The sequence below is a fragment of the Pocillopora verrucosa genome, chromosome 1 (assembly GCF_036669915.1).
Source record: "Pocillopora verrucosa isolate sample1 chromosome 1, ASM3666991v2, whole genome shotgun sequence".
Classification (NCBI taxonomy): Eukaryota; Metazoa; Cnidaria; class Anthozoa; order Scleractinia; family Pocilloporidae; genus Pocillopora; species Pocillopora verrucosa.
Window position 1 is genome coordinate 647,680 of NC_089312.1, and position 13,206 is coordinate 660,885.

Here is a 13,206-nt window from a genome sequence, read left to right on the forward strand (position 1 = left end):
CCAACCTCCCCCCTCCCCCCCCACACCCCACTCCAGCCCATACAAACTTTTCTTAAGCCTTTGCATGCCCTCTAAAAAGAGCTAGAAGTGAGAGAGACTGATGACGAGCGCGAATCACAGGAGACCACGGGTAGGAGAAAAGTTCGAAGCAAATTTTCCCTTATCGCATATCCTTCGTACTCTGCATACCATCTTAATTCTTTCATTTCTACTTCTTTTCTTTTAGGTTTGTTTTTTTTGTTGGTTCGTTTTACTTTTTTTTTTTTTTCCAGCAAAGTAAATTTCGGGTAGGAAGCACACCCACATCACCCACAATACAGTGCAAATGTTATAAATCGAGCTTGGGCTACAATAGGCTTGACGGTAATCAGTGGGGTGAGTTGAAATTGAAAGTAAAATTTATAGCGACTATGGTGGACGATGTATACAAGAAAAGTTTGGAGAGAGCATTGCTAGACAAGACACTTCATTTCTGCTTCATGAAACTAAAAATTTTACTACTATTTTCAGATTGTTCGTTTTGTTGTTGTTGTTGATGTTGATGTTTGTTGTTGTTGTTGTTGTAGTTGCTGTCTTCTTGTAGCACTACTTCACGTTGCCTTTCCGTTGAAAGGGACAAGGCTTATCTTACTGCTGACAAACAGACGTAACGCGAACATGAACTAAATGTCTGCTAACTCACTGATCAGCTGTCAGTTGTCAGCTCTTGTCATATGCAAATTAGTCACCTAGACATTCAACCTAAAGCAACTGTCTCTTTTATTAACCAGTTCAGTGCGCTTGTACGGCCCTGTTCTCTCAGAGCTGAGCCAACCTTCTCTGCACATAAGCCGTGATACCAGTTGATCCAATCAACCTTGTAAGAACAAAAGGAAATACAATCATCTGATGGTATGAAAACCTTTTAGCATTCACGTTGGTAGAACACGAGTGCGCAAACAACATAACGACATTACACCGGGAACCCGACTAAAACAAAGCGATTTATATGTTGTTATATTCCTATGGAGACCAGTTCGTTACACCAAATTCTCAGGGGTAAATTACATGAAATACGTGGTGTAGCTGAAGCGACGCTGCAGCTACAAAGCTGCGCGCACGCTCTAAGTCCATTGCCAAAGGCAGAGCGCGCAACCATGACAATACGCACCTGCAAACTTATCTCCGGAGCTGCAGATTCGAAGAATAAAACCTCCATGAACTAAATTCAACCTACCTCTTCTGCTGTTAACATAGACGGTATCAGAAGCTTGGATTGGATTGGAAACTACGAGAAAAACATAAGTCATATATTCAGATTTGATGGAAATTACCATCTAAGACTATGCTAAGAACAACGTGAGCACACTGGGAAAGTAAAGTATGAGAGCATACTGAGGAGGGGGGGGGGTCGTTATTGTCAACAGAAGAAGGGTTGTTAACGTTGTCAGGAGAAGAGGGTTGTTGTAAGGATGGTCTATCATTTTGCATCTTAAATTCTCTGACGTGTAGCCATTGTACGATTCAAAAAATTAGTTTTTATTGAACAATACGGGAACGAAATAGATGCAGGTAACATCGAAAACAAAAGCATCACAGGGGACTCAACCCACCAAAGTCACAAATCGAAATATTACTCGGAAAGACTTTTTAAACGAGACATGAACACGCTCAAAGTTGTTTTTTTAAAAAGGCTTGTGAATTGCTGGTGTTTTGCTTCCTTTTCGTTTTTAGCCGTTGCTGTTTTTGGTTTACTACGAGTGAAAGTTACAGAAGGCAACATCCTGCTGCTGAAGAAGAATTCTGAACAAACACCTACCAGAGTTATTGGCTCAAAGCCTAGGTATCCTCTGTCTTTAAAATTATTCTGTGAATAGATAACCAAAAGTTAGTTTCCTATGGGAATTAAACGAGGCCGTAAAGTTAGATGAACTAACACTCGGTTGACTTTTCCCCTCCCTTTTCCGACATCGCCCATCGATCTAGTGATAGTTGCCAGATCAGTTATATTACGATGGAGCGCTTTTCGAGTTTTGATGTATTGTTTACCTGCAGTTCAACCGGTTTTACAAGCAGCACATTTTCAATACGGATTCCAAAAGCACCGTCTTCATAGTAACCCGGCTCTAAAGATACAAAAAAAAAAAAAAAAAAAAAAAAAAAACGACAACATTATCGATCAAAGGCACTCAATGCCATAAACTCAAGAACTGTTCAGGCATGGGAATTGATACTATAAAATTATGCGGCTTTTCAAGGTTTTTTTGACAATCTGTAAGAACTCTGAAGGGTAAATGTCACCAAATCAAATTCATCGGCCTAATCCTAAATTCTCACAAGAGTTGCGTGTAGAAATATTTAGTGACTGAATAGGAGAATATACATTTTAAGCAAAAAATTAAAGGCCTACCATCAGTAACCATCATGCCGGCTTCTAGAGGGGCTTCATTCTCTCTGCTCCGGAATCCGATCCCCTGTGGACCTAGACATGGTAACATCAAAGCATAAAGATGCATTAATCCTGCCAGGTGGATTCAATTATTTTCGCGACCTGGAAATAGAACCTTTGTTTTGCAGGGTAAACTTTAAATTAGGCTTTGTCTAATCATATACTTTGTAGGCTTAGACCTCCTAGTATTAAGCTGATGGGGATGTGCGAATTATCACAACTGGATTGACTAAAACGGCGCTGCATTTATAGTAGAGTTACTAGAATGGGGTTGCACAATTTCTGGATTTAGGGGGTGGAAAATTCTGCTAAGTAAGAACTTAAAATTAGGAAGATTCGCGGTTAAAAAGTTGATACCGTAATAGCAAAAATGACTAAGCTGGGGTCTGTAATTGGCCAAAAAATAGACTATAATGGGGTGTGGGTCCTAAAAGACCCGCGCCACATACCGAGCAAAAATTGAACCAAGGAGCTCCCTAAGGTCACAACAGTGGCACGCATGCACGCACACAGGCACATGCGTCCACAGCTTACACTTCTTTACTTTCTTGCATTGTTGCACAAGTTCACATTCTTCATTGGCACACACCCTGCTTGAACGTTCGCATGCTTACAGGCGCCGCATGCGCAACATACCTTCATGTACATTTAAAAACGAGCCAATCCCATGCCCTGTACCATGCAGGTAATCCAATCCAGCGTCCCACAAGGCCATGCGGGCTAAAGTATCTAGTCTATGACCTGAAATAAGCAAGGCAGAAAATAAATTAACCAGCGATCTACAAATTCCCCAGTGAAATGGTTAAAGGAGCGTGCAACAACTTTTAGAGTAACACTCCCAGAAAAATTGCATTAAAATAGATAGCCCGTCTGCTAAACACTACAGAAATATTGACTTTGGTACTGTTTTGCGAGCACATTACCTGTAGTTTTGTTGGGAAAGACGGCTCTTGCCAATGCAATGTGTCCCTTCAGAACACGAGTAAAACATTCCTTAAGATAAAAAGAAGCATAACTGTTGGGTATTTATTATGGAGGTATTTCATCACTGTGCCAAATGATTAATCTTAAACTTGTTCGGAAGAATTCCACTTTAATCAGACACCAAAAACATTGTCCATTCCAGACGAGCTTGGGTTTCAGTATTCTGACACTGCCAGTAGTGGTAGCATTAGATTTATATTTTATTTCGTTAACAAGGGTTCTGATTAAAAAAAAATAATAATAAAAAAATAAAACCTGAAAGGCTCCGTTATGGTTTGAAAAAAAAAAAACAAAAACAACAACAACAATAACAACATTCATACACAAACCTAATAGTTGGAAGTGTCTTCGGATCAATGTCGGTATGAGCAGGTGCGTACCTACCCTCCCCTAATCCAACATTACTCTGACTAGTTATCAGTTGAGTGTTGTTGGGTCGGGGGGGGGGGGATAGGTGCGCTGTTGCTCAGATACTGACATTGATGCGAGTTTTCAAACGCGGTTTGCTCCCAGAAGTATCTCGAGTTTTAGGGGGAATTACAGGTAATACAAATGACCCATATCTCAATCTGCGTTCAATGGTGAAAATACTAATAGTACCGATTACTTTTCAATTCACTGAAATAACTTACTCGCTCCCATTTTGTAGGAACACCAAAATGCCACGTGCGAGTAACATCGGTGGTGCCATCCCTAAAGAACAAATAAAAGTAGTGATGACAACAAATAAACAGGATAGCAACAAAGGTCATGGTTCTTAAGGTTAAGGCAACCCGTTGATTTTGAGACGCAATAGTAGATAATTTTTTTCGTTATTCCTCTTGTTCATAAAATCCAACTTATTTCTTGGAGAACATTTGGTTGTATCGGCTGAGTTGATGATGCGAATTGGCCACCAAGGAAAGATTCTAAAACTGACGTTTCTGGCGTTACCACTTCGTTATGGGATACTGGCAAGTGATACTGCGCGTTCTGCTACACTATTAAGAGTGTCCTCTCTGGAGTACACTCAATCGAAATGCGCTTTAGTTAGTTTCCTTTTCAGCCGTTGTTTGGTCTCGTCACGCAACACGTTCCAGTGGAGAGAGCGTGACACCTAAAAAACGGCTGCGAGGAAGACTGCGCTCAAGTGGAATCTGAATAAAGTGACATTTACTTGAACTGAGCCCCAGAGTCGCATAAGTACAACTCTTCTTTGGAAATCATACGGTCTGTTTCCTCAGCTGGTCTGAAAAAGAAGAAAACAAAACGATGTAATGACATGATTCAGTTTTGTCAAAAAGTTATCAAAGAATGATCAGAGTTGATAGGATAGCGAATAAGTGTACCGACCCTCGTAGATGTACGGAACCAGTGATAAGCTATCAATACTTTAAATGACACTTAGTATGACGCTCGATATACTTAGCTATATCTCCAAAGAAATATAGAAATCTCTCGAAATCTAGATGACGGCTGGAAATACCTGTAATGGATAACTGCTCCATTGGAACCGACAGCGGAGATTGTCTCAAAACTCAGGCTTACAAAGTTTTCCTGCTCTCTGAAACAGAAAAATATTAAAATCTATTAGTTCAGGAAGTCCCTTTGGGAAAGACGTAGAACTTTTCGACCTCCGCGCGCATGAGCCAGTTGAACTAATTTGTCCGCCTTTGCGAAAAATAGGTTCCCTGACTTACCTATGAATATAAAGTAAGGCCTCTATGGTGTAACAACACAGTCGCAAAACGTGATTTATCCATTTGTCATGTTTCCCTAACAACTGCTGTACGTTCCGCTTGGAGTTAAGTGTCTCAACATGGCCATTAGCAAGCGCATAGTAACTTGGTAGTGTGGCTGGAACATCTCACCTTCTAAATTCTTCTAGTTTGGCTGCTCCTGTGACTTCTGTGAGGTCGTCTTTAGGGACCTTGACGATGAAATATCATGGTTATGAGAAATTTGACTTATTTCCATATTCATTACAGAATAGATTGTAACGCATAAGCATTTGCTTCAATTGTTATGTTAAGAAACATCAAACCAGCTGATGATACCCTCACCTTTTGTTCCAGCCAACAGAAATACTCACACAAGGCAACGGCATCTCTGATCTGTGTGAAAGTAATAAGCCAAGAAAGAGATTAAGGTAATAAAATTTAAGGGATAAAATTGGCCAATTTAATTTTCGCTTGAGTATCGTAAAAGCAAATCCAAAGTAATCACAACGACCAATCAGAAGAAAGGAAATTAGCCAATGAGAGCTCAAAGTTTACAAAACAAACCAAATGCCAAAAGCGCGGGAAAACGCGGGTGACCAAGTCGTGTTGTTGCGTCGTTTTACATCTGATTGGTTAAGAGAGTGACGTGAGTTTTCTGGACCAATCACACAGCGATAACAAAGCAAAATCGATGCAATCCCGGATAACTTTTGACATTCAATTGAGGACTGCTCTATTGCAATTGGAATTTCTAGGATTGTTTTTATAGTGTACCCACACATCAAGAGGTCATAAGTCTCTTGCACACATCTAATACCGTGACTGAGTGGCAGAGGAGTTAGAAGACCAATCAAAGTGTGAACCAAAACAAAACCATAGCCAATCCGAACCATTCTCAACACCAAATTGAAAATTGTAAGAATTGCACTTGAACGCCCTTTGAAGGCATGTGGTATGTGTACATTAAAGTTTTCTTTTAAATCCTACCAGCATTGCGGGTGATGGGAATTAATGCCACTTAGTATAGAGTGTGTATGGTCTAATTCATTACCTAACAAAGACGGGCAACATTAGGAAAAGAACAAATTAAGGTAATCTCGATGACACTGGCGTTTACTTCTTTGGTAAACTTGGGGAAAAACTAAACATGGGTCTCTGCCTCGATGAGGCTACCCCAATTTTTTTCTTAATCCAAAACAACGTAACTTGCATTGTCAGTCAACTGACTCTATAAAAACACGCCCTAGTTGATGGAGTCGTGTACTCACATGAGCTTCACGCATGCCCTCGATTTCCACTGCATTCTTGACTGCTTTGCTACTAGCCAGTGGCGACGGATCAGAGATGAGTTGAGTCTGGGGGTATTAAGGGAAGATGGGCAAATAAACTCAACCATTGCTAAATTGGTTTTACGTAGAGGAATAATCATCCCAAAAATTGGTTTAAAATACGTCTCTGTTTAATAACATAACATCGACAATCTCTGAGCGGACATCAGAGGTAAGCCTGTCCGTGGTAGATAGTGATTTATGATCCCATTAAGAAATCCCAATGTGTTGTTTTGTTTTGTTTTGTTTTACGCTTTTTAACTTCCCGTTCCTTCGGATTTCTCACAACTTCCTCTCAAAGGAAGGGGGTTGGGTAAAGGATTGTTGCGAGACATCCTTGAGACGGCCCGCAAAGGATTGTAAAGTTTTTTCAGCTACTGTGGTCTCTGAGGGGTGGAAACCTCCCCTTAACATCTCGCGGAAAGTATCTCCCATAAATTTCTTCCTTTAGTATTTTGATAAATTTCATGAGCTGGCTATTACAGCAGTTGATTCGGCGGTTACAATTTTAAGCTGACATCATTTCTCTAGAGGCATACAACTCAATTATGTCACATTATATCATTCTGTTACCTTAGGGACAAGCCTCACTAATGCAACACTGGATGACAAACTAATCTACAAAAAACACAACAGCCAAGGCATTAGGATAACACGTTATCATGAAGGTAACACCATGAGGTGAAGAACGATGTTATACCTATTGACTGCTACGCGTTGGAAATCTCCAGCTCATAACCTAATTGTTGACCCTTCAATTACTAGGAGTTATTAGCATCTAAATTCTCCTTACAATATCACCTGTAAATCACACAATAAGGTCATGAGAAGAAAGGAAATGATCACCAATTAAAGATCTTGATTATTAATCAAATTCTCCTTGTCAGCACCTTAGGAAATGTACATAGAACAGTATGGAGAATATGCATACTGATATTAGGGTGAAAAGGGTTAAATATGCAAACCATCATATAATTTGGACCCCCTCTGAAGAAACCAAGGAGATGGTATGGCAGCTAGTAAAAATAGGAACCGTTGATCAAAGTTTAGCCCTGAAAAATCTCAGACAATCTTAATTGGAACAAATGATCAAAGTTTACCCTTGAAAAATGCTTGACAAAATCAAAAGCTCTTTTCCATACCCAAATCCTAGCTCCACTATTAGCAGCTTCTTTGACGGCATCTGATATTCCCTCATATGAACACACAGTAACTTTGGTCTGATTGTTGTCGTTTTCACTGTCCAAGCCGAGGTGTTTAGATACAGCTTTGTTAAGTTTGGAATCATCAATAAACAAACTGCAAGCAATAAACACTTTGAGTTCTTAGTCAGGTTCTCCTTTGCAATTCTTGCAAAAGAAAAAATGATGTTTTGTTTGCACTAAGAAGACAGTGGAGCAACTGCAAAGCTTTACTCTTATTAAAGGAATCATACAGTGCCTGAAGGCTGGAGTTCCTTTGCACTAATGCCACCATTTTTTTTCACAAATTTAAGATTCTGGATTTTTTTTATTCAGAGTCATTACTTGATGTATCTTGCATTAGGTCATACAGCTGAACACTGGTCATGGTTTGAACAACTTCACACAAACATAATTCAAGGACTTTTTGAGGACAAAAATAGTTGTTATAGCAGTGATTTAGTCAAGATACTGAAACTCTTCCTCAACTTTCTCATACTTAAAACAAGCAGCCAAGTTTTTTACAATTTTTAGACAGTTCAACCTTAGTTGATGAGACCATAGCATCCTTTAATAAAAATGTTAAATAGGACTTCAGTTGCTGGATATTTGACCCATTCACCCGGCTATAATTTTCATCACTCAGTCAGTTATGATTGATTGTACATTTCCCCATTGTTCATTTGACTAATGCAAACAAGGTAGCCCCAGACAAACACTAGTAGAAATTTAGACAATTTGAACATTCTACCAATCAGCAAGGTTTCATTGCCACTTTGGCAAACTCACCTTACTTCATCTTGAGTGATTATGGCATAAGCAAAGAACACAGGATTAAAAGTCACATCAGAGCCTCGCAAGTTAAACAACCCTAAAGAAAAAGTAAGCAGAAGCACTTGACATGACAAAACTTCTTTTCTGTAATAGCTGTTCAACATTACAATATCTGAGACATTTACTGAAATTAAATAATGGGCTTTTGGTAACAATATTACTAACATGCAATTTCATCCAGGGCAGTCACCACCAGTGCATCAGCCTTCCTCTTTTTTATTGTTCCTCGCACATGTTTTACTTTTTCTTGCCAGGTTTTTCCTGAATTTAAGAAATAATGTAATTCCCATTTAAAGTACACATCAAAATATTTACTGCTTAGCTCTGGCTTAAATCAGTATACATATTCTCCAAACTGTCCTTTACACATTTCCTAAGGTGCTGACAAGGAGAATTTGTTTAACAATCAAGTGCTTCCTTAGTTGGTGATCATTTCCTATATTTTCATGACCTTTATATGTGATTTAGGGGTGATATTGTAAGGAGAAATTAGATGCTAGTCATTCTTTAAGGTCAAGGGGTTAAATGAACAGTGATGCTGTAGACTCTGCTATAACTGGAGCTTATAGTCTATGCAGGTGATTTAATTCTCAAGATGAATCATCATAGAATCTAGACAATGGTGAAGAGAGTGAATTTTCCTGTTCTTGTACATTTTTTACACCAGCTTTGACTAACCAGTGAATGAGATGTCCAATACCATCAGCCCCTCAAAGAGTGGGTCAGGTCGATTGTGATCTGCCCACACCAGATCAACCAGATTCTTCTCTGCATATACTAATGACAGTCCTGCTGCTGACAGACTCTGTGCAAGAAATAATGAACAAAAGTTTAAATAATTGAGTTGTATTTATTAAAAAAAAACTTGCTACACCCTAGAAAAAAATTTTGACTCTCCAGAAACCTCCCGGAGATGTTGCACAGCTGAGGAGCTGACTCAAAAGACAAGAGCAAGCAAACCACAATCTGCAGCCACCATCCCCTGCCCACTCTGCTATTGTCTCTTCAGTGCTGGGATTGAATAGCCAGCCTCCTGGGCATCCATGATTGATCTCTCCTCCCCCTGGATGACTACATGGTCTTCGTTGATCCCGACAGATGAACAACAAACAACAAGCAATAATTGACACCTTCAGTACCATTCCCTGTTTAAAAACAAAAAGGCACCATGCCTACATTATGCATGCATTGCTGCTGTGTAATGGTAGGAAGTCTTTCCATGAAGCTCACCTGAGACATTTTGGCCCATTTTCCTAATAAAACAGAAGAAAGGTATGCATTTCGTTAAAACAATAATTTGAAGCTACTGTATGTTTATATCAAATTTCCTCAGTCTATAACATCTCTTACTTCTGGATGGATAGTCAGGCACTGTGAAATCAGAAAAAAGTGTCTACACAAGAACAAAACACATTGACTATACCAGGGCTTAATCCAGTCTGTTCAGCAAGGCCAATATTTAACACACATTTTGGACTCTCTTTGAATATTTTTATTAGTAGTATTTTAGAATTATTATAATGTTTCATCCCAAAAATAAACTCACCATGTGTAATAACCCATGGATCAACACCAATCTTTGATCCACTGGGTAATTCCTGATGGGAGACAAGAAAAAAAATCTGTAATTATATATTTAAAAGTTAAATTCTAGGTCTGACCAGCAAATTCAACTCTAAAGCAGATAATGATCATTGGAATATATTGGTCTCTAGCTTGCATCAAAGTATTACTTATAATTGACATCATACATAGAGATAACTGTTGATAGTTCTTATCATGTATAACAGAATGATGATTTCAGAATTGGTTTTTGCAAGGTTGTCCAAATTATCAGCTTAAAACTAGGGCCTTTGTTAGTATCATCTACCTCAACCTTCAACTTGCACAGATAACACAAGCAATAAGCAATATTATCTCACCTGATAATCTCGTCAATTATCAATGATAATGTCATAAAAGTAAATATAATGGCTCTGTACCTGAATCAGCCAGTCTTCCTGAGTTGGAGTTTCGGATAACCCTGAAAAAAATCAGTGATAAATTACTTATAATTAGCTGGCTGCATCTTATATTGTTAACAGTCATCAACATTACATACCGGTCCTTTAGAGAAGGTCGGCAGAGCTAGGCAAAAAGTACCACTAAATGAAACATATATCACAGCTTACAGGGATGCTAGCTTTTTCTAAATCGTGTATGGTTGCATAAAATAGTCCCCTATCTTGTTATATCTAGTCTGCACAGTTAATCCTTTGCCACCAAAATTGCACTTTCTGTTCAGAATAATATTCCAATTTTAATCCCATTTAGCCATACTTTGACTTCTCTTCACCTCATTAAGGTTGTACTTTCTTCTTTTTAAATTCATCAAGTGTACACAACATTGTGTGTGAGTAGCAGATATTGTCACATAGCAAGGTTTATTTCCAGTATTCTCCTGGCTAAAGCTTAGCCACTTTCATTCAATTTTGACAAAACAGTCAAATACCTGTCTTAACCATTTAAATCCCAGAAGTGATTAACATGTAAGTTCTCCCTTCAATATACATACATCATCCAGCAAACGGGTAATGAGAATACTCAAAATTATCAGGTTGAAGTTGTTATCTTGATCCAACACCACATTCTCAAAACTAATTTACAAGGAAATTTGTAGCAGCAAGAGGAGAGAATTAACAATAAGATGTTGGGAGTTAAAGGGTTCAAATCTGAAATCAACTTTAACCTTTGCTGTTTCATGGATGGTTTTACTCAAAAAAATTTCTAGAGGACAGGTGGATGGTAGCTAATTTTGTCACAGATTGTACTCTTCAAAGGGTTCCAAGAACTTTTTCAATAAAGTTACACACCATCCCTCATTAACGTCCAGTTTACATCCAGTTGTTTTTCCGCCTGTAAATGATATCTCCCATCTGTCCATAGTGCTGCTTTAGTTTCTGTGACAATTGCAGTCCCTACAGAAAGTTCAAAATCAAAGTGTAATTAAAAAAAAAATAATTACCTCATCCATTTGAAGACAAATGGTTATAGTAAATAGTAACCTCGTCCATTTGAAGACAAAAACACATTCATACCTGCTGAGCCACTAAAGCCACTGATAAATTCTCTTCTTAGGTCACATGATGCTAGATATTCATTCTGTACAATACAAATTATAAAAATCAGAAAATTAAACAAATAACAGGTGAATCCAAACCTTAAAAATCTGACTCGAACAAGTGAAAACTTGAACAAATGCTATTCTGTAATCAAATCAAACAGTACTATGTTACCTTCCTTTTTATCTGATGTTTTGTTGGGAGAGTTTTTTATAAGAAACTTGCCCAGTACATATTTTAAATTTTTTAAATCTACTTCTTTTTAGTTTTTTCAAATTATAGATTATGTATTTTATTCAATTGTTTACCAATTTCTGCAATAAAATTTATCATTATGATTTCATCAATAATAAAATAATGATACTGATAATAATAACAATAATAATAGCTATATATAATAATAATAATAATAATAATAATAGAGAGTATTAACTACTTAACAGTTTTTTAAAGCCTTCTGTAATAATAACTGGCCATCCTATCTTAAGCTAGACATTCATAATTCAATTTGCAGATGCTGAGATCCTCAAAAGAAACAATGTTAAAAGTACCCCTTGAGTCAGGTACTTTCCAGGACAGTGCCTTTTTTACTTCATTATCCTCTGCTGCAAGGAACTCTGTAGTTTTTTGTGATTTTAAAACTAAAGTGAGGAAGTATCTTATAAATAGGGCAAATGTACATTTGATTTCTTGATTTGTATATATTCTAGATTACTTTATTTATTTATTTTCTTTTTTGGTAGTAACAGCCCTGATATTGTACATAGTGAGAGCTTTTTATTCATATTATTATCACTTTTTAATATTAATGCAAATTTTTACAGATGAAGAGCCACCTTTCAGTACAAATACTGTAATAAAGTCATAATTATTATTAATATCATTATAATTATTACTATTATTATTATTAATTGTAACAATAGTCAAACAAAGCAAGTATTTAAAGGGTAACAAACCTCTTCAAATTGAGAAATACAAAGTCATTTTTTAAGCTGCAAGCCAGCTACAATATAATCACAACTTCTGTATGCATAATATTGCCATATAAGCACGTGAACAGGGTCTAATTTGTAAGGGCCAAAGAGAAACTGGACAGTGGGGAGTGGGGTGGGGAATAGCATCTACCCCTCCTTCTGTACTCGCTGAAGATGGCAGACCTTAGCGAACCAGCTGTTCTTATTGACAACTCAGTATTTTTTACCCACATCTACTTTTGGCAGGATAACCTACTGACACTTAAAAAAAAAGGCGTGCACATTAATTAAACATATGATTAAAGAACAAAAGTATAGCGATCAATAGACCACAGTCTGCAAAGTATGGCGGAACTCTAAGAGATCTCGAGCGTACAAAGGCTAGTCTGTTTGGTATGGAAGGAAAAAGTCGTGCGTGCACTTGCCATACTCTTGAGACAGGCCGGTAGAGATTACTGTCAATAGTTAGTGCCGTGGTACTTATACCTGATGCGCATCTTCAGATGGGATGATGTAAGCTTGAATCACTTCAGGTAAATGATGCTTATTCTTCATCAGAGACCTCAGTTGACGCAAGAGATGTCCAGTTGGTTTACCCATGTTTCTAACAAAAATCTTCACAACGACAACAAATCTTAGTTCTTTAATTTGTCCGCTTTCGTTTCCGCACTCTGGA

General features: G+C 37.8%; 1 protein-coding gene across 1 annotated transcript; it reads right to left on the bottom strand.

The window, feature by feature from the left end:
• Positions 1 to 476: 476 nt before the first annotated feature.
• LOC131785459 (xaa-Pro aminopeptidase 1-like) lies at positions 477 to 13,192 on the bottom strand. Its single transcript, XM_059102343.2, has 24 exons — positions 13,017 to 13,192; positions 11,533 to 11,596; positions 11,308 to 11,412; positions 10,438 to 10,478; positions 10,002 to 10,053; positions 9,686 to 9,708; positions 9,134 to 9,260; positions 8,621 to 8,716; positions 8,411 to 8,492; positions 7,583 to 7,739; positions 7,014 to 7,058; positions 6,381 to 6,467; positions 5,455 to 5,505; positions 5,263 to 5,321; positions 4,878 to 4,955; positions 4,569 to 4,640; positions 4,045 to 4,105; positions 3,352 to 3,421; positions 3,065 to 3,169; positions 2,390 to 2,461; positions 2,029 to 2,105; positions 1,799 to 1,846; positions 1,217 to 1,267; positions 477 to 856 (listed from the first exon to the last, which is right to left on the bottom strand). The coding sequence occupies exons 1-24, from the start codon at positions 13,128 to 13,130 to the stop codon at positions 737 to 739; spliced, it is 1,857 nt and encodes a 618-aa protein (XP_058958326.2). The 5' UTR covers positions 13,131 to 13,192; the 3' UTR covers positions 477 to 736.
• Between the last annotated feature and the right edge of the window lie 14 nt (positions 13,193 to 13,206).